Consider the following 20,538-nt stretch of genomic DNA (forward strand, 5'->3'; position numbering starts at 1 on the left):
ATCTTTGTACAGCAACATGCTACTCACACTAGTAATAAAACCACAACTAGGAAATAGTTAACACATGTGACATGTAGAGGATTGATGGGGACCTAGGAGGTGTAGATGCTAGGTTTTCTAAAATACTGGAGAAGAGATTGTTTGTTTGAGATCAAAGGGCCTTAACCCCTTAATGTCCTATGACGGACAAAGTCCGTCATTAGACATCTCCCCTGCTTTGATGAGGGCTCCGGCGCTGAGCCCGCATCAAAGCCGGGACATGTCAGCCGTTTTGAACAGCTGACATGTGCCCGCAATAGGCGCGAGCGGAATCGCCGTCCGCCCGCGCCTATTAACTAGTTAAATCCCGCTGTCAAAGCTGACAGCGGACATTTAAATAGCACTTCCGGCCCGGCGGCCGGAAGAGAGCTCATCGCCGACCCCCGGGACGTGATCGGGGGTCGGCGTCATGTTGCCTGGACAACCAGAGGTCTCAGAGACCTCTATGGCTGTTTCAGGCTGAAAGCACAGGAGTAAATCTTCTACATATGGGCGATCTGCTCATAGCCCATATGTAGCAGAGCCGATCGAGTTGTGCATGCTTCAAGCCTTCTATGGAGGCTATTGAAGCAAGCCAAAAGTAATGTTTAAAAAAAAAAAAAAAAAAAAAAAAACTAAAAGTTCAAATCATCCCCCTTTCGCCCCAATCAAAATAAAACAGTAAAAAAAAATCCCACATATACATATTAGGTATCGCCGCATTCAGAATCGCCCGATCTATCAATAAAAAAAAGCATTAACCCATTCGCTAAACTGCGTAGCGAGAAAAAAAGTCAAAACCCCAGAATTACGTTTTTTTGATCTCTGTGACAATGCATTAAAATGCAATAACGGGCGATCAAAAGAACGTGTCTGCATAAAAGTGGTATCATTAAAAACGTCAACTCGGCATGCAAAAAAATAAGCCCTCACCCGACCCCAGATCACGAAAAATGGAGACGCTACGGGTCACGGAAAATGGTGTTGTTTTTTTTTTTTTTTTAGCAAACTTTGGATTTTTTTCACCACTTAGATAAAAAAAGAACCTAGACATGTTTGGTGTCTATGAACTCGTAATGACCTGGCGAATCATAATGGTGGGTCAGTTTTAGCATTTAGTGAACCTAGCAAAAAAGCCAAGCAAAAGACAAGTGTGGGATTGCACTTTTTTTGCAATTTCACCGCACTTGGAATTTTTTTCCCGTTTTGCAGTACACGAGACAGTAAAATCAATGGTGTAGTTCAAAAGTACAACTCATCCCGCAAAAAATAAGCCCTCACATGGCCATATTGACGAAAAAATAAAAAAAATTATGGCTCTGGGAAGAAAGGGAGCGAAAAACAAAAATGCAAAAACGAAAATAACCCCAGTCCTTAAGGGGTTAATATAGTATACGGTAATTCATTCAAACGTTTTATTTATGGTCCTAGATCGTATCGAAGACAGGAGGCATCAGAGAAAGCCGAAATAATTCTGCGCTACATTAGTATGTCAAGGACTGGCCTAGAAGAGGATTATTCCTACTAATGAAGGGGTACTCAATCTTCTGTTCTGGGCTCTTTCCAATACTGTACAGCAAAACTCTAAGGAATATAACAGGACCTCCAGAGAATAGTCGCTGCCTGTTCCACTGGGATAATATACTGCTTCAGTGTTAATGACAAGAGCAACCGAATTGCCTAACACTACAGAACGCAAAACTAAAAATAGCCAAAAAGCAAGAAAGGCTGGAGTCACACACAACAAAAAAAAAAAAAAAAATCAGTTCGATTTTTACTGACCGAAATCGCACAAAGGTTTCTTGACCATGGATCCGTCTGTGATCCGAATTTCCAGCGGTGATCCGATTTTATCGAAGCATAAGTTTGACATCCGTCTGGCGATTTTTTATTGGAGCCTTGCAAAATGGACAAATAACTGTTTTTAGGCCTGAAACTAATTTAAATAATCATCCCGCCTTATATTTATGGGCTCTCCAACAGGTTTGAGCCTGCTACCTTTGCCATAGAGTCAGTGCTTGGATTTTGTTATCTCTTCTTTGTGAAAATCACAATCAAATGTAAAGGGTCTCAAACCAAGAAATCATATGAAAAAACCCTAAAAACGATACTTTATTATTAAAAGACCAAAGGTCACACCACAAAGTGAACAAAACAAAACAACAACGTGTCCATTAACATCCAAATACAAAAAACATGTAATGGGGATTTCCTAGGAGTCCCTATTAAAGTCTAATGCTCAATCCTTCCTTGCCGCGGAGGTTGGCACCCTAGGGGGAACGTTGTGGCGCCCCCGCTCAACGGTGGCTGTCCCTATGGACCCTGATGAACCCTGCAGCCACTAAGGATCCCTTCCCCGATGCTAAAGGGACCCCTATCAATAGACAGAGATCAACTATAATAAGGAGGACCCTAATCCCCAAAAGGATTAAAAACAAAGGAACACATTAATGTACTGGCATTAAAGTGATGGCATCATGGTGACATGAGTCAAATGGATACATTAGAGAAGATCCACAGCAAATAGGGTATCCAATATCATTTAAATGAGATTAGATCAAAATGGCACAAAAATGGCACAAAAATGCAAACTCCACAAATGGTCAATCACTAAATAGCCAAAAAAATTTTTGCATGCATAGTGACGATGAACATACCACCTGACTAGAAATACGGTGCCAATAGATACATAATTCAAACACTCAGTGATCAATGCTGCAGATACTCATCATGTCATACGCCTTCTGCCATGTACGTGAAGCGCCTCGACACGTTTCGCCCCAACTGGGCTCATCAGGAGGGCCGGTCTCAATAAAAATAGTGTCCTGATGTGGTATATGTGCCATTTTGATCTAATCTCATTTAAATGATATTGGATACCCTATTTGCTGTGGATCTTCTCTAATGTATCCATTTGACTCATGTCACCATGATGCCATCACTTTAATGCCAGTACATTAATGTGTTCCTTTGTTTTTAATCCTTTTGGGGATTAGGGTCCTCCTTATTATAGTTGATCTCTGTCTATTGATAGGGGTCCCTTTAGCATCGGGGAAGGGATCCTTAGTGGCTGCAGGGCTCATCAGGGTCCATAGGGACAGCCACCATTGAGCGGGGGCGCCACAACGTTCCCCCTAGGGTGCCAACCTCCGCGGCAAGGAAGGATTGAGCATTAGACGTTAATAGGGACTCCTAGGAAATCCCCATTACATGTTTTTTGTATTTGGATGTTAATGGACACGTTGTTGTTTTGTTTACTTTGTGGTGTGACCTTTGGTCTTTTAATAATAAAGTATCGTTTTTAGGGTTTTTTCATATGATCTCTTCTTTGTGCTAAACATGACAGACAGGCTGACTTTTAACACCACTGAGCGTGTTCTTTTCTATTGGGTTATATCCCGACGTTTTGGTGAGCAATACCCTGTGATTGTGGATCTGAGGAGGCGTAGACGAATGTGGGTCCATCCGCTTTTGGTGTGCAGGATACCTAAAGGCCATTTCCACCGTCTCTATACATCTCTGCGTAGCCATCCGGAGAAGTTCTTTCAATATTATCGGATGAGCCTTGCTACATTTGATATTTTGCTCGAGATTGTGCACCCTGGTATCATGTTTCAGGACACGAGGATGCGCAGCGCTATTTCTGCAGAGGAGCGGCTTCTCCTCACCTTACGGTATGTCTTAAAGCAATATGTTGATGATGTGTGAAGCAGCATATTTCATTTCCAGACCTTGAATCTTATAGATTTTAGCCATGTAATATTATATATTTACAAGCACATTTCCCAAGAAACATTATAGGCTTGTGTATGACTTAACCAAGCCATGGCATGTAATTTAATGTTGATCATGCCTACTTTAGAATTCAAAGACTCTAAATGTGATTTAAGCTTTATCTGTTGTTTGTTGGGCTGTGTACATTTTTTTTTTTTTTAGCTTCCTTTCAACTGGCCTTTCATATGCTGGTCTGCATTTAGAATTTTTAAATCGGGAAATTAACAATCTCTGGCATTGTCCGGTCTACATGCTCCAAAATCTGGTCCAGACTCCATCATGTGGTAATGCCGGAGCCCAAAATGGCAGACTGGTTGCGTATCTCCTGTGGATTTGAGGCCACGTGCCAGTTTCCACAATGTATTGGAGCCCTGGATGGGAAGCATATCCGTGTGCGTAAGCTGCCGAACTCAGGGTCCCAATTCTAACAATATTTTTCTGTAGTATTGTTGGCCCTGGTCGACACTCACTACAGGTTTATAATTGTAGATATTGGGGCCTATGGAAGAACTGGAGACTCCAGAGTATTCAATTCTTCCATTATGGGTTGGCTGCATAATAATCAGCTGGACCTACCACCAGCATGTCAGCTTTCAGACTCAAATCTGGAACCGGTGCCTTAAGTTCTTGTAGCAGATGAGGCGTTTCAATTGACCAGACATGTCATGAGGCCATATCCACGACGAACCCTTGACCACTGGCGTCAAATATTTAACTTGCGCCTATCACGTGCTCTGCGACTGGTGGAGTGCGCCTTTGGTATTCTTTCGGCCAAATGGAGGGTCCTACAGTCCACCATTCAGCTGAGTGAAGCTAATGTCAATGAAGTTATTAAAGCCTGTGTGGTCCTACATAACTTCACACAAATTCATGATTGCCCCTCACATGATGATGCTGAAGTTGAGTCAGCAAATGTGTCAAGGTCTAGGACACATGTAATCCCACCCCGTCGTCCAATCTCGGGACTCAAAGTATGCGATGTGTTCAATACTTATTTTCTTACACCTCAGGGTGCTACTCCCTGGCAAGATGATGCCTTAGGCTGGTTTCACATTAGCGTTGAAACAACGCTGCGCACTGCGTCGGTAAGCCCCACCCCGATCCGGCTCGCCCCATCCGGGATCACCGCCTATCATCGCATTTGCACGCATGCGATCGGCGCACCCTATCTTTAGCATAGGGTGCGCAGATCACGCGCTGCCAGTGTGAAAGTAGCGTGCTGCGCACTTTTTACGGTGAGCCGTGCGCGCCGAAATGCAACATGTAAAATTTCGGCGCGCACGGCGCACCGTCAAAAGTGCGCAGCACGCTTTCACACTGGCAGCGCATGATCTGCGCACCCTATGCTAAAGATAGGGTTCGCCGATCGCATGCGTGCAAATGCGATAGTAGGCGGTGATCCCGGATGGGGCGGGCAGGGAGCCGGATCGGGGCGGGGCTTATCGACGCAGTGCGCAGCGTTGTTTCAACGCTAATGTGAAACCAGCCTTATCTATGTAGTGGTTTGGTTGTGTTCTCAAAGATTTTTTGCTTGCCCTTTTGTGTGTTTTTGTGACTACTTTAGTGTTTTAGATGTATCTAACACATTAGAGAACATGTCCGAACATGAACAGGCACACATTGTGAATTTTAACAAGTTTATTACTTGTTTTTCTTTTTTTTGAATGCGAAAGAAAATAACCATATTAGTACCATATGGCATAATGTTAGCAGCACATTATTAGGTAACATTCGGACACAAAAAATATACATACTGTATAAAACCCAAACCAAAAAAAAAGTCCCAAAGGAAAACCTACAAGTCATGGTAGGTTGGGGGTGGTGAAGGTGGGGGTCCTGTTTGGACATTTGGCCTTGGTTGCTGGGCCACATCTGTCCCCCTGTGCGCTGCCAGTTGGCTCTGGCATCTGTTGCATCCTGGCAGGATCAATTTGGGGGTTTGGGTATGAGTAATTTGGAAATTGCTGGGGGTAGTCCTGGTAGGGCTGGCCAAATTGCCCATATCCCCCAATATGGCCATGTCTAACATACCCATGTTGGGGCCACCCTCCAACATTGGGTAAGTTAAAGTGGCCATATTGTGCATGTGTGCCCTGGCCCATATATTGGACCTGTGGAGCCACATTCTGTATGTGTGCAGGCTGAGGCGGAGGTGTTGGCACCCGTGGCGGAGGAGAAAGAGGTTCCAAGGATGGTTGACTTGTCACATCAAGTCCAACCAGCCTATTTGATTTTCCTCCGACAGCTGCCACCTTTCCAAAAACTGAAACACAGTGCGGGGATTATTGGGTGGTGTGCTGGCATCCAAAACGATTTGTAGAGCCCCTCTGGTACGCAGCCTGTACCCACGGGGAATTGCCCTCAAGTACTGTGCCAGACTGCGCCCATAAGCGTCCTCCCCATCATCATGAGTAGCTGTGGACAAGTAGTCCAAGACACCTCGGTCAACCTGCCTCCTTGCTCCCGAAGCTGCTCCTTCTCTCCTGCACCGGCCTCGTCGTGGTAGGGCAAAAGGCTGTGGAGAGGTATCTAGTGGCATGGTGGGGCTGCTACTGCTGCCCTGGTCGTCATGTTGTGCTGCCTGGCTACCAGATTCTGGTGGTGGTGTTCTTGGTGGTGGGGGTGTGGCTCTGGGAAGTTCTGCAGATGGGCCTGACCCTGTAGCAACATCAGACACTGGATCTATCACCACCTCAGAGTCGGAACCCGTCTCCCTCTCTGTGAGGTTTGACTCAGCGCTACAATGTAAAATAAAAAAAACATTAATATTTTGCATTGAGAAAATACAAAGTACCAATTAAACCGGTTGAGGCCTACTACCAAGGACCTTCTAACCAACTTACTTTAAAACAAAATGTAGAAAAACCTGGGGTAATGATGTATGGATGCGAACATCTATTATATTTTGATTTATAAAAAAAAAAAAAAAAAAGATATATACTGGCTAAGATACGGACCAAAAAACAAGGAGAGCACTGCATTTGGTGGAAGAACAATTAGCTAAGGATTGCAATTTTTGTCCGAAAATAGTAATGGGGCCACCAGTCAGGGAGGTGTAATTTTGATGTTGAAAATATGCAGACATTAATGGCATAGTAATTTGGTAAAGATATTTGAGCAAAGAGGCCACATTGAGCATATTACATTTGCCTTTTTTATTATTTGTCCACATTTTTACAGTCAAATCGATTTTTTTGGGGGGGAATGTTTAACTTACTAATTTGCTCCTGCTCCTCCCGAGGTCTGGCCGCATAACCACTGAACATCTGGGCACAGATTCTTCTCCATGCTGCCTCCTTCCGTGCCCGGTCAGCATAGTGGGGATCTCTCTGGTCCCATAGTTCTGGCCTTTCCTGGACCAGAACTATCAGCATTTCGACATTCACTGGCGTGGACATAATGGAGGACTCCGTGGAGGCGTTCTTCCTGGTTTTTTTTATGCTGCAAGTGAAATTTGCATCCCAAAGCTTCCTGCCAATGCCCGATGCTATTTCCTGTTGACCTGGAGAAGTCTTGCGATTTTATCGCAAGTCACACTTGTGGTCCGTTTGTAATCCGATTTTTTATCGCACCCATAGACTTACATTGGCGAATCCGATCCGAAAATCGGTGACAATCGCAGCATGCTGCGATTGTCTCGGTCTGAGGAAAAGATCCGACAAAAAAAATAAATAAAAATAATCGGATGATGGGAGCTAAACCATAGAATAACATTGGGACGAATGCATTGCATTCGTCCGATTTATTCGCTAGTGTGACTCCAGCCTTAGTCCACAGACAGCACTAGTGCACAAAACGGTTACCAGTGTTCACTTTACACACTTCAAACATAAGAAATGGGTTAGAGAAATAGCAAGATGTCCAATTTATAAAACCCTGCCAAACAAAGCCAATAGTTTTTTTTTTTCCATTGTACTCGTTTATATAGAGCCATTAATTACACAGCTGTTTACATACATCGCTGTCCCCATTGGGGCTCACAATCTAGATTCCCCATCAGTATGTCCTTGGAGAGTGGTAGGAAACAGGAGAACCTGGAGGAAAACCCACGCAAACACGGGGAGAACATACAAACTCCATGCAAATGTTGTCCTTGGTGGGATTTTAACCAAGAACCCCAGGTGCTGCAAGGATGCAGTGCTAACCACTGAGCCAGATCCAATAGATAAACCTACTGTGAAAACCAAGAGTCAAAGCCTATCTTAAGAACAACATGTAACTAAGGTGACCTCAAAAAGAGCTAAAAGCAGTTATGTTCAGTCGCATGCATCATATAAACACCCTTTTTAAAAAGGGACACAGTATTCTAAAATATCCTCCTGGTAGGTCAGCTAATCAACTGATTGATGCTGCCAAAACCACAGGCAACAGGAATCAGAGCCTGGTTGATCAATTGCACGGTCAATCATTTGGAGCCGCATTGGGGGCCGGTGATAGACTATTCTCTTTGCCTATGATCCCCAGCTGGATCTGCAAACTAACCTTTCTCTGAAACGATGGATCGTTTAGTAGAAAATATTGCTGGCTGCAGTTGTGCATCCATGCTGCAGTTCATGCTTCTTAAAAGGTGTTGTCCTCTACTTGGATAACCCCTACTTATCTAAATGTTTGGCCCTGATAAAAATAATTTAAAAAACTATACTCACCTCCCATGCTGGCGCTGTTCCAGCAGTATCAGCACTCGTGGTCTCGGGGCTCTCGTGTGGTTGTTGTGACACGTGATCCTGATACCCAATCAGCACCAGCATCACTGTCCCTTCCTTCGGACAAATCAAACATTAGGAGGAAGTCCGGGCCGCAGCTGCTCTCTCACTTCCTCTTCATGGTCAATGCGACAGGAGGTGGGGACAGTGATGTCAGTGCTGATTGGACCCTGGGGGTCACGTGTCACAACAGCAGCACGGGAACCGCGGGATGGCGAGTGAAGACACCACAGGAACGACGCCAGCACAGGAGACGAGTATAGGCTTTTTTTTTTTCTTATTTTAAATCAGGGCCAAACGCGGGGTATGAGAAGTTGCCCAAGTAACGAATTACTTCTTTAAAGGTTTGGGCATCATGAATTGCCAACTTACAGGTTCCCTATAATAGGTTTCATACCACGATGAAGCATACCTTAAAGAAATTGCAGCTACATTTTTATTGATGGTTTATCTTTAGGATAGGCCATTAATATTTGGATCAATGGGGGTGCGACAGATGTTGCCAGCGGCAGTCGGAAGTTCTTGGATGCTGCCAGAACACAGCACAAATCTATAGTGGCCCTGACCGTGTACTTCAGATCCACCCCCTACAGTACCCGACTGTAGAGAGCCATAATAAGTGTATGTAAAAGTGGATGTAGGCAGCTTACCAAGTGGTGCACAGAAGACCAAGTCCAGAGGGCGACCCCCAACGCGCGTTTCGCGCTCACAAAAGGGCGCTTTCTCAAGGAGAGAGCTCCCTTTTGTGAGCGTGAAACTCGCTTCGGGGGTCGCCCTCTGGACTTAGTCTTCTGTGCACCACTTGGTAAGCTGCCTGCATCCACTTTTACATACACTTATTATGGCTCTGTGAATTTTTTGTGGAGCTAACTTACCGCCATCACCAGCGGCATCTTATTTATTATCTTCTGTGGCAGATCACCCTCTTTTTTTCATAATTTATGTGCCTATTCTGGCCAAACTACTTGTTGTCATGGGTGGTTCTGCTTGTTATTTATGTAACACCTATGTACTGCATGTGCTGCTGTGATTATGGTCATGTTGGTGCACAGCTATATATTTTCCCTTCCCTGGTCTGTCCTGTTTGTGTCTCATGATTTTTTGCAATTCTGCTATTTACATGTTATTTGTCTGTGCATGTGCCAAATAAAAACTTTTGTACTTTTTTACTAATTTTTGAATCCATTACTCTTTTTCTTCTCTTTGTTACTAGGAAATTATGTGTATAAGCCTGTTCAACTTCTCATGTCTCAGAACATGCAAGCTGCATGATCAGCGTTACAGGATCCCTTTAAGCACCCACCCCTTTAAAATTGTATCGGAAGCAAGTGGTCAATGCAAAAAAAGTGTTAATAAAGCACATAAAATGGTGGCCCGCTAACAGAAGAGGATCATTCACACCATAATGCTCTTTACGAGTAAATTTACAACCCCAAGAAGAATGTCACTCTTTATAGGTATAAAACCTTTCGAGATTTCCAGTCTCAGCCTCAATTAACAATCTAGAAAACTTAAGTGAACAACAAAGACAAGGTTATGTGAATTCTGTCTATGTTTTCGCTTTTTTGGTAGCAGCATTATTTTCAAGTCAAAAACACAATATCATCAGCCGATCCATCAAATAAATTGTCTTAAGAGGCTATAAAACCTTCTAAAAACCTGTCCTGCATTTAGCATTGCAGCGGTTGATGAAAAAGGCTTGTATTTTCACAGCTCGCGCTCTGCTGCGTGTCTACTGCAAATGAAGCTGGACTATGACCCACTTAACACGAGGAAGCACTCAGGTATCCAAAAAGTACATTAAAAGTGTGAACACCGTCATATTAAAGATTTAGGCTTTTTACCAGTTTCTGGCACTACAGTCAGAACAGTACAGAAATATATACAGTAGTAATGGATGACGTAATGGAGTCTTAAAGACTTATCGTGATTTATGGGACACATACTGGACAACATAGCTAAAGCAGAAGAGTCTTACCATCTGAGACTCAACAAATATGGAATACACATATGCCCACTTATGTATCTCTATTACTCTGGGCAAATATCGGGAAAGTAGTTCTACTCATACTGGATACCGGCTTCAAGAAGTAGCGAGAAAAATCTGAGAAATGAAGAATCTAATTTCAGCATACTTACATTTATAGTGGTTGCCGCATTCTTGTCATAGTATTTCTTCCTTTCATATTTATCTCTGATAAAGAACTCCACTGATCTGGTTAATTCATTAAGGAAAACCAACGACTGGTTGTAAAGTACTTGTAAAAGGAGCCCATACACACTAGATGAATGTCAGCAGAACCCGCAGATTGCCGGCAGCACAGGCCGTCCAAGAAATGTTCATCGAGGTGTTGACAATTCTCCCAGACAGATTTCAGGAGACATATGGATCAGGCATTTGACGTTCAATTTGTCCAATCCTTTGTTTTTATAAAAGAGAAGCTCAATCAATAGGTGTCTAAGGCATGGTGGTCTAAGGTATGGTAAGGTCATCTTGCGTACATATAAAAAAAATAATACAAAACCTCTGCCAATCCCTTTACATTGTAATTCTTTACATAAACACCTATAGAGATTCGACAAAAAATATTTCCACCGGACAAAAATCCCAGAAAGAGCAGAGGGATAAAGTATGAAACCGCAAGTTATATTAAATCCTCTCTCACAAAACGACCATATTTTTCGCACTGTAAGATGCATTTTTTAACAAGAAAAGCTCTTGTTAAAAAGTGTGTGCGTCATAGTCCGGAGACAGCTTGCTGTGATGGAGGATAACGCAAACACCGCATCCTCCCCGATCACAAGAGCTGCGCTCCCTCTTCTGTCTGACACTGATCTGTGTAATCGGTGCAGGGCAGGTGAGAAAGCTACCAGGACCTGAACAGAGGGTGCAGGAGCTGAAGGACCTTCTGCACCAGTAATTCCAGAACTTTTCAGGTCATGTGACTGATCATATGACTTAAAAGGTGCTCGAGTTAATCAAGTGGAAGGTACAGCAAATGCCCTGCTGCTGCAGCCTCCGTGCAGGTCCCAATAAGGAACTGCAGGATGTGGTAATGTATAGCTTGTGCGTGTCTATATGTGCATATAGCCGAGCTGTGTACATCTATGTGTATATAGCAGAGCTGTGTGTTGTGAGCATAACACTGCAGACACACTGATCATAAATTTGTTACCTCCCTATTATACCTTCGTACATTAAAAATAGTGATCATGACCCCTCTACTTTACATGGCCAGGGAAGCCCCAATATGAAAAAAATGGTTTTCTTATTTTCTGCTGTCTATACCTGGGGTGTGTCTTATGGTAAGTTGTGTCTTAGAGTCTAAAAAACACAGTATATATCAGTCTACTCAGCTTCTGCTCTATAACATGCTGCTGGCAGATTGGTCTGCATTTTAATGGTGAAAGGAATCATTTAAAGGAGATAAAACAACCCCTATAAACACAGAACAGTGCCAATTTGACATGCTTAGTACTACCTCAAATAAATGGCACTACTTTGGAAAAAGGACAATTATTGATGTATAAGGTAGACAATAAGGGGCAATTCTGGCTTAACGAGGACCCTTGGACAAAAATCATATCCCACCCTCTTGAACACTAAGCCACAATATAGTGTAAAAATGGTGGCCAGATAGTGGCTTGCAGTGGTGCGCTTCCTGACGGGAGTTAGAGGCGGCAGCTACAGCACCATATTAGACCACACTGCTGTCTCACGCTATAGCTGAAGCTGCCATCTCTACATATGTCGAATTCTGTTTGGACCAAAATTGGGAGGATTTGGGGCCACCTTTACCTAAGGGATAGGGTAGAGCAATTTGGACCCCACTATCATCAATTTTGATCATTCTCCCTTTAACCTCCAAACTGACTATTCAAACAAGCACAATTGCTCAATGAAACTTTGGAAGGTGCACTGAACTATTTGGCCACACCAATCATTGCTTCCATCTATGGGCACCCTACCCTGCATTGGCTCCTATAACCCAGAGCTATCAATCAAGGAAGAGGGGGGCAGAAATAGCTAACAAGTGAGCACCTGCACTGAACTGCTCGGCCATGTCAAGGGTGCACAACGCATCAGTGCTTGGTTTGAATAGTCATTTGTGCCTACATGCTCCCATCATATAACCAGTGCAATTTTACATTTGCACAGAATTGCTCAAGTAAATTGCTTGTGCTGCATAAATATATAAATGTAAAGCAAAGCCCATAAAAAAAATATTTGTTCTAACTTGCTGTATCAACATTTCAAGAAGAGAACATGGCAAGCATACAAATAGAAAGAAAACTCAAAGCGCATCTTTTAAAAGATTGTAGCACAGTAGATCACGGTTTTGTGATATGTTTTGTTAGGGGAGCAGCATCTGATTATGGAAGTCACTGAATTTAGGCATTATCCGATTTTTTTTTTCCTTTGCATTTAGTTTAATCGCAAAAACTCAGTTGTATTCTGAAATTTTCATGATTCAGGGCGAAAGAGAAAAAAAATCTATACTTCATCTACAAGAATATTAAATAGGACAAAATATCCCCTAGCTAGAGCAAAAGCATCAGAGACGGCTTTGAAAAAGAAATAGAAAGAACCCATATTTTGATCCCATGGAAAAGCAGAAAACTGATGCAACAAATCAAATATAGTGATTTGGTGGAAAAAAAATAGAACTAAAATAAAATGTCTATACTGTGAAAATAAAAAGCAACTATATTACATTAGTGTGGCTGGGATGATCTTCACGCAAGCTTAACACAACCTAAAAGTTGCTATCCCCTACCACCAATTAAGGGAAAATACATTTTTTTTACTATTGTTTTATATAGCGTAAGTAACAATACAAAAGCATTTTACAGTATTTTCCATTATGTTTAGAAATAGCAAATTTCTTCTAATCCTAAGAAATTTCCTTAAAAATATAATTTGTGCTAAATTCAATAGGAACCACTTGCACCAGTGACCCATTTCCGTCACATCTGCTCCAGTCCCTTTCCCCTGCTGTCACCCCTCACCTAACTAAAATATTTAACCTCTCTCTCTCTCTTTTGGCATCTTTCCCTCCTTATTTAAGCATGCCATCATACATCCACTACTTAAAAAAACCATCCCTCGACCAAAACTGTGCCGCTAATTATCGACCTGTCTCTAATCTTCCCTTCATCTCTAAACTCCTGGAACGCCTGGGTCCACTCCCGTCTGATCCGCTATCACTCTGATAACTCTCTTCTCGACCCTCTCCAATCCGGGTTCCACTCTCTCCACTCTGCTGAAACTGCCCTCACTAAAGTCTCTAATGATCTACTAACAGCTAAATCTAACGGTCACTACTCCATGCTAATTCTCTTGGATCTCTCTGCAGCATTCGACACGGTGGATCATCAGCTCCTCCTCACTATGCTCCGCTACATCGGCATCAAGGACACTGTTCTCTCCTGGTTTTCCTCCTATCTCTCTGACCGCTCCTTTACTGTATCTTTTGCCGGCTCCTCCTCCTCTCATGTTCCCCTTACTGTTGGGGTTCCTCAAGGATCGGTTCTAGGCCCCCTCCTCTTCTCCTTGTACACTTCCCCTATTGGTCAAACAATCAGTAGATTTGGTTTCCAGTACCATCTCTATACTGATGACACCCAATTATACGCTTCTTCTCCTGACATCACGCCAGCCTTTCTAGAAAACACCGGCGATTGTCTAAACACTGTGTCTAACATCATGTCCTCAATATATCTGAAACTGAAAAGGTCAAAGACTGAACTCCTTGGGTTTCCTCCCTCTACTAATGCACCTATACCCGACACTGCCATTTCGTGTGTGGTTCCACTATTACTCCCCAGCAACATGCCCGCTGTCTTGGGGTCATACTTAACTCCGAGCTTTCATTCACCCCCCACATCCAATCACTGGCTCGCTCTTGTTATCTGCATCTCAAAAACATTTCTAGAATTCGACCATTTCTTACCTATGACTCTGCAAAAACGCTTACCGTTACTCTTATTCATTCTCGTCTGGACTATTGTAACTCTCTACTAATCGGTCTCCCTCTTACCAAACTTTCCCCCCTCCAATCTGTCTTGAATGCTGCAGCCAGGATCATATTCCTCGCCAATCGCTACACCGATGCCTCTACCTTGTGCCAGTCCTTACACTGGCTACCCATCCACTCCAGAATCCAGTACAAACTTATTACCCTCACCCACAAAGCACTCCATGGCTCAGAACCACCCTACATCTCCTCCCTTGTTTCAGTATACCACCCTACCCGCGCCCTCCGTTCTGCTGATGACCTGAGGTTAGCATCCACAATAATCAGAACCTCCCACTCCCGTCTCCAAGACTATACACGTGCTGCGCCAATTCTTTGGAATACACTTACCAGGTCAATATGATTAGTCCCCAACCCCCACAATTTTAAGCGTGCCCTGAAAACTCATTTATTCAGACTGGCCAACCGCCTCAACACATTAACCTAACTATCCCTGTGTGGCACAGTCAAAAGTTTTACCATAACCAGGTTCCCCGTATCATGTTCCCACATGCTTTATGCATCTATTAGCCCTCTGTGTCCATACTGTTACACACTTAACATTATGGCTGGTCCAAACAATCAGGGAAATTGTTACCACCCACCTTTCGCGTCTCCCCTTTTTTCCCCTCATAGATTGTAAGCTTGCGAGCAGGGCCCTCATTCCTCTTGGTATCTGTTATGATCTATGTGATTATTGTTATGCTGCAATGTCTATCGTCTGTACAAGTCCCCTCTGAAATGTAAAGTGCTGCGGAATATGTCGGCGCTATAGAAATAAAATTTGTTATTAATAGGAGACAAAAAAAAAAAAAAGAGAAATAAAAAGAGAATGAATGCAAAATGAATGCAAAACGGGCCAACAAATCCTTAGTACTTCTGGGAACTCCTTCAAGACTGTTTAAACAACATTCCAGGTGACTACCTGGTGAATTTGCTTGTGAGAATGAAAAGGGTGTGTAAAACTCTGATCAATATAAGAGTAGTTTGCTAAATCCAAGGTTGTAGAGTCCAAACCAAGCTGAGAAAAAAAAATTGTAGATGAACACAATTATTGACTAACAGAGTGCAATATGATTTTTTTTCTTATCGGATTGCACTCATCCGTTTTAAACAATCCTATGATAAAAATCACAGACCGCTCCATTATTTTTAGGTGGGAAAACTTGCAAAATCGTCAGTGTATCTAGTGCATGCGTGCAGCTAGCATTTTTATTGGTACATTTTTAATTTTAAGCCTTTTTTTTTTTTTTTTTTTTTTTAAGACCCCATGTGCGAATTTGCATATACAGAGCATTTCTCGATTATCCTTTTTGGCTGTTTTGGTCAACTTTGCATTTTGTCATTGTTTTCAACAATAGAGCTACAATATAATAGAATGAAGCGGTGTCTACAACCCACAGAAGTTGTTCAGGTAATGCAGCCCATCCAGCATGGCACATCAATGCGAACTGTATCAAGAAGGGTAGCTGCGTCTGTCTGCACACTATCCAGAGCATGGAGCAGATACCAGCAGACAGACCAATACAACAAGAGACGTGGAGGGGGCCGTAGGAAGGCAACAACCCAGCAGCAGGACTGCTACCTTTTCCTCTGTGCAAGGAGGAACAGGAGGAGCAGTGCCAGAGCCCTACAAAATGACCTCCAACAGACCACTAACATCCATGTGTCACGACCCAACAGCGCAGGGGGGGGTGTTGGGGTCAGTCAGCAGACGGCGCAACACTCACAATGGGATGGAAATGGGGAGAGGAAGGCCCTACTGATAGGGAAATGGTCACCACCTAAGCTCAAACCTGAGCCTGTCCCTGCACTCTCCTAACGCCCTAAGTGGGTCCTACCCCCACCGCCATCAGTATCCTCGACTCTCGTTGCCACGTATTACTGCCCTGGCTAGTGCACTGCCCAACAAGTAGCGCTATCCTCACCACTGCAGATAATACCACACAGGGGATAGTAAAACACGAAAGGGACGGGGTAAAAATACAACTTAGCTTTAACTTCCTTTGCTGCAAAGCACAGCACAGCAGAATAAAGGCACCAGAATCACAAACTCCTGAAACCAGCTGATAGCGAGCTCCTTCCTCCAGTCTTTATCACGGTAGATTGCTCTATCACCGATAGTCAGCTGATGCATCGGTGACCATTTAAAGTATGGTGGGAGTGGTCACCACCCACAACAGCTGACCTAGCCACACTTATAGCTCATTGCCAGCAGGGAGGACTGATATTAACCCCCGCTGGTCCTGAAAGGAAAAAAAGCTATATTTAAAAATAGAACCAGTGCTGCCACAAATCCAAAAATGGATTGCGACACCATGTGTCTGCTCAAATGGTCAGAAAAAGACTCCATGCAGGTGGTATGAGGTCCCGACGCCCACAAGTAGGTGTTCTTACAGCCCAACACCATGCAGGGTGATTGGCAGCTTCAACACTGGCACCCTCTGTGCTTGTAGATTGTGAGCCCTCGCGGGCAGGGTCCTCTCTCCTCCTGCACTAGATGTGACTTGTATTGTTTAAGACTACTGTACTTGTTTTTATTATGTATACCCCTCCTCACATGTAAAGTGCCATGGAATAAATGGCGCTACAATAATAATGACAGTAGGTTCATAGTGAGTAGATGTGACAGTCTGGAGACGCTGTGGAGAACATTCTGCTGCCTACAACATCCTCCAGCATGAACGGTTTGGCAGTGGGTCAGTAATGGTGAGGGGAGGCATTTCTTTGGAGGGCCGCACAGCCCTCTATGTGCTAACTAGTGGTACCTTGACTGCCATTAGGCAACGGAATGAGATCCTCAGACCTATTGTGAAACCACATGCAGGTGCACCGAGTCCTGGGTTCCTTCTGTTGCATGGCAATAATAAGCCTCATGTGGCTGAAGTATGTCATCAGTTTCTGCATGATGATGAAGGCATTGATGCTATGGACTGGCCTGCCTGTTCCCCAGACCTGAATTTAAATCAAGCACATCTGGGACATCATGTATAGTTCCATCCACCATCGCCACATTGCACCACAGCCTGTCGAACAACATCTGCAACATGCACAACCTCATTCAGAGCTAGGTCTTCAAAACAAAACATGGGTAGGATATATGCTTGCTTTGTGGATTTTAGAAAGACTTCTGACTCAGTGTGGCACCTGGGCTTGTTCCTGAAACTGCTGGAGAGCGGAAAAGGAGGAAAGACCTATGATGTCATCAAAAACCCCTACACTAAGAATCGCAGCAGCATGAGTGGTAGAAGAATGTCCGATTTCCAGCAGAGCTATGGAGTCAGACAGGGCTCTTCAACATTTACATCAATGAGCTGGCCACTGCTCTGGAATCTCCCACGGCACCAGGTCTTACACTCCATGACAACCAGGTGAAATTATTGTTGTATGCAGATGATTTACTGCTGCTGTCAGCAAACAAGAAAAGCCTCCACAAAAAAACTTGAAAATCTTTGACAAAATTCAGCTCTACATGAGCACTACCGATCAACCCAAAGAAAACCAACATCATGGTGTTTCAGAATAGAAAGATGGTATTTCCTGAAGAGGTTGCAAAAAACCTTGAAACGCGTAGTAAGCCACTGTCAAACTTTAATAACCTTCTGGAATTTCATCATTTGGGCAGCGCGGACGAAATCCACATATTCCTTTGCAGAGTTCTGTTTCAGATAGTCGGTGACCAACTTGTGGATCTGCGGCAGCCCTTATCTAAACATGCTTTTAATACCTACTGCCAGGTGAGCAGTTTTTTGTCAAACCACTTACTTTATTTGTGGGATAAGACCCTATATTGCGCTTGTGTCTCCCTCTTTCCTCACAATACTAGAATAGAAAGATAGAAAATAGAATTAGACTTACCGGTAATTCGGTTTCTAGAAACCTTCCACGACAGCATGGGAGGAGGTAGTCTCCACGCCCTAATGGGGGACAGGAAGCACGAGAGGTTAAAAGGTCCCTCCCTCCTCCCTCTCACCAGTGACTTACAACTGATTACCATAGCACCAGTTACATTTAAGATTCTCAGAATTTGTCCAAGAATGCAGGGAGGGAAATAGTGGTGTCATGGAAGGTTTCTAGAAACCGAATTACCGGTAAGTCTAATTCTATTTTCTCTAGCAACCATCCACGACAGCATAGGAGGCATAACAACCTATACTGCACTAGGGGGGGGGGGGGGGGACAACGGCCTGAAGAACTTTTCGGCCGAAGACTAGATCTCTGTTGGATACAAGGTCTAATCTATAATGTCTAGTAAATGTATGTAAGGAGGACCAAGTTGCGGCCCTACAAATCTGCTCTGAAGATGCGCCTGCCCTCTCAGCCCATGACGTAGAGGTAGATCGTGTTGAATGCGCCTTGATTCCAGCAGGGGGAGTGATGCTTTGCGTCAGGTAAGCTTCAGAGATAGCCTTTCTAATCCAATTGGCAATGGTGTTCTTCGCCACCTTCTTCCCTCTGTTTGGGCCAGAGGTATGGATAAATAGGTTGTGGTCGACTCTATAGGGTTTGGTACACTCCAGGTAGTGGAGAACAATACGTCTTACATCCAGCGTATGAAACACCTTCTTTGGGGTTCGCTGGGTTCTGACAAAATGACGGAAGGACTATATTCTGTGACCTATGGAAGTCGGACACTACCTTCGGCAGAAAAGATGGGTCAAGAGAGAGAACTATGGAATCATCTCTAATAGTTAGGTAGGGTTCCCTAACAGAGCGCCTGGAGCTCTACTACTCGCCTTGCACAAGGAAAGCCACCTTACAGGTGAGGAGCTGAGAAGTACAGGACCTGACTGGTGACCAAGCTGCGGATCTCGTCAATTAATGACGGGTGCTCGGCCCTGACCACTTTATCCGTGCATGCCTGACATAACTTTCTCTCCCAATTAGAGGGAAGTTTCGTACTGCATATGGCACATTTGGCCGTTTTGCTGGGCGTATTGGTGCTTTTATGGGCAGACTTTTCTCCCTATAAGAAAGAGGGGGAGAAGTATTTTAAGGACCTCTATCCTGGATCGTACCCTTAGGACCCACCCCAGGTAACACTCACTGTGGCTGGGGCAGCGCTGGGCTCTGCAGATGCAGGGCTGGAAGCGTCCATGACAGCAGGAGATTTGCTTTACCTGTCGGCGTCTTCCGGCGGGTTAATGAAGAGTTAACTCCACCCTCAGCGCATTAGCTCGATTCCCCCTCCTCCTCCCTGGGTCCTGGAGCAGGCACAGCAGATGCCGACGAGCTCCGTGCGCTGGCAGCAGGATGGGGGTCGCCATGACAGCGCGCCCTCCACATACCCCGGAAGTGACCCGTGCGTGACGTTACTTCCGGGTCGCACAGCACGCAGGGGAGGAGGAGACGCCGGAGAGCTGCGGGAGGCCTCCGGCGGGGATCACTGGCCCGCTTTACTCCCCAAAGGGGAGCGCGGGAGGGCCAGGAATGGTCCCGAATGCAGGAGCAGACGGGAGCATAACGGAGCAGGGGAGGCTGCGCCACCGACCACCACTGCCCGGCTTTTTAATTCACAGGTATGCTATAGCATCCGGCCACACAGCACACCAGATCTCTCCATGCCCCATGGGGGACAGGAAAGACACTGGTTAGAGGGAGGAGGGAGGGACCTTTTAGCCTCTCGTGCTTCCTGTCCCCCATTAGGGCGTGGAGACGACCTCCTCCCATGCTGTCGTGGAAGGTTGCTAGAGAAAGATCAAATCAGACCAGCATCCTTCATTTGTGCTTAACAACTGCGCTGTTACAGGATAACAAATACACCTACCTGGGCCTGGAAATTCACCAGTCCGGGAGCTTTAAACAAGCCATAGAGACACTGAAGGACAAGGCCTGCAAAGCCTTCCATGCCATCCAAAGGAAACGCTACCATCTGAAGTCGCCAGTGAGGGTCTGGCTAAAAATCTTCAATGCCATCATCAACCCAATCCTACTGTATGGCAGTGAAGTCTGAGGCCCTCAAATGTACCCAGACTGGTCAAGGTGGGATTCAGCCCAACCAAAATAGTTCACCTAGAATTCTGTAA

General features: G+C 44.4%; 1 protein-coding gene across 3 annotated transcripts in view; it reads right to left on the reverse strand.

Moving 5' to 3' along the window:
- Positions 1–20,538, reverse strand: part of SMAP1 (small ArfGAP 1) — a 341,686-nt gene that overhangs the window by 174,907 nt on the left and 146,241 nt on the right. For all 3 annotated transcript variants that reach the window (XM_073569371.1, XM_073569373.1, XM_073569372.1), the window contains exon 4: positions 10,635–10,710. In XM_073569371.1, the coding sequence (XP_073425472.1) occupies positions 10,635–10,710 (76 nt within the window). The remainder of the gene's footprint in view (positions 1–10,634; positions 10,711–20,538) is intronic.

This window comes from Dendrobates tinctorius, unplaced genomic scaffold (assembly GCF_039654945.1).
Source record: "Dendrobates tinctorius isolate UK_male_01 unplaced genomic scaffold, ASM3965494v1 ptg000024l, whole genome shotgun sequence".
NCBI classification, from domain to species: domain Eukaryota; kingdom Metazoa; phylum Chordata; class Amphibia; order Anura; family Dendrobatidae; genus Dendrobates; species Dendrobates tinctorius.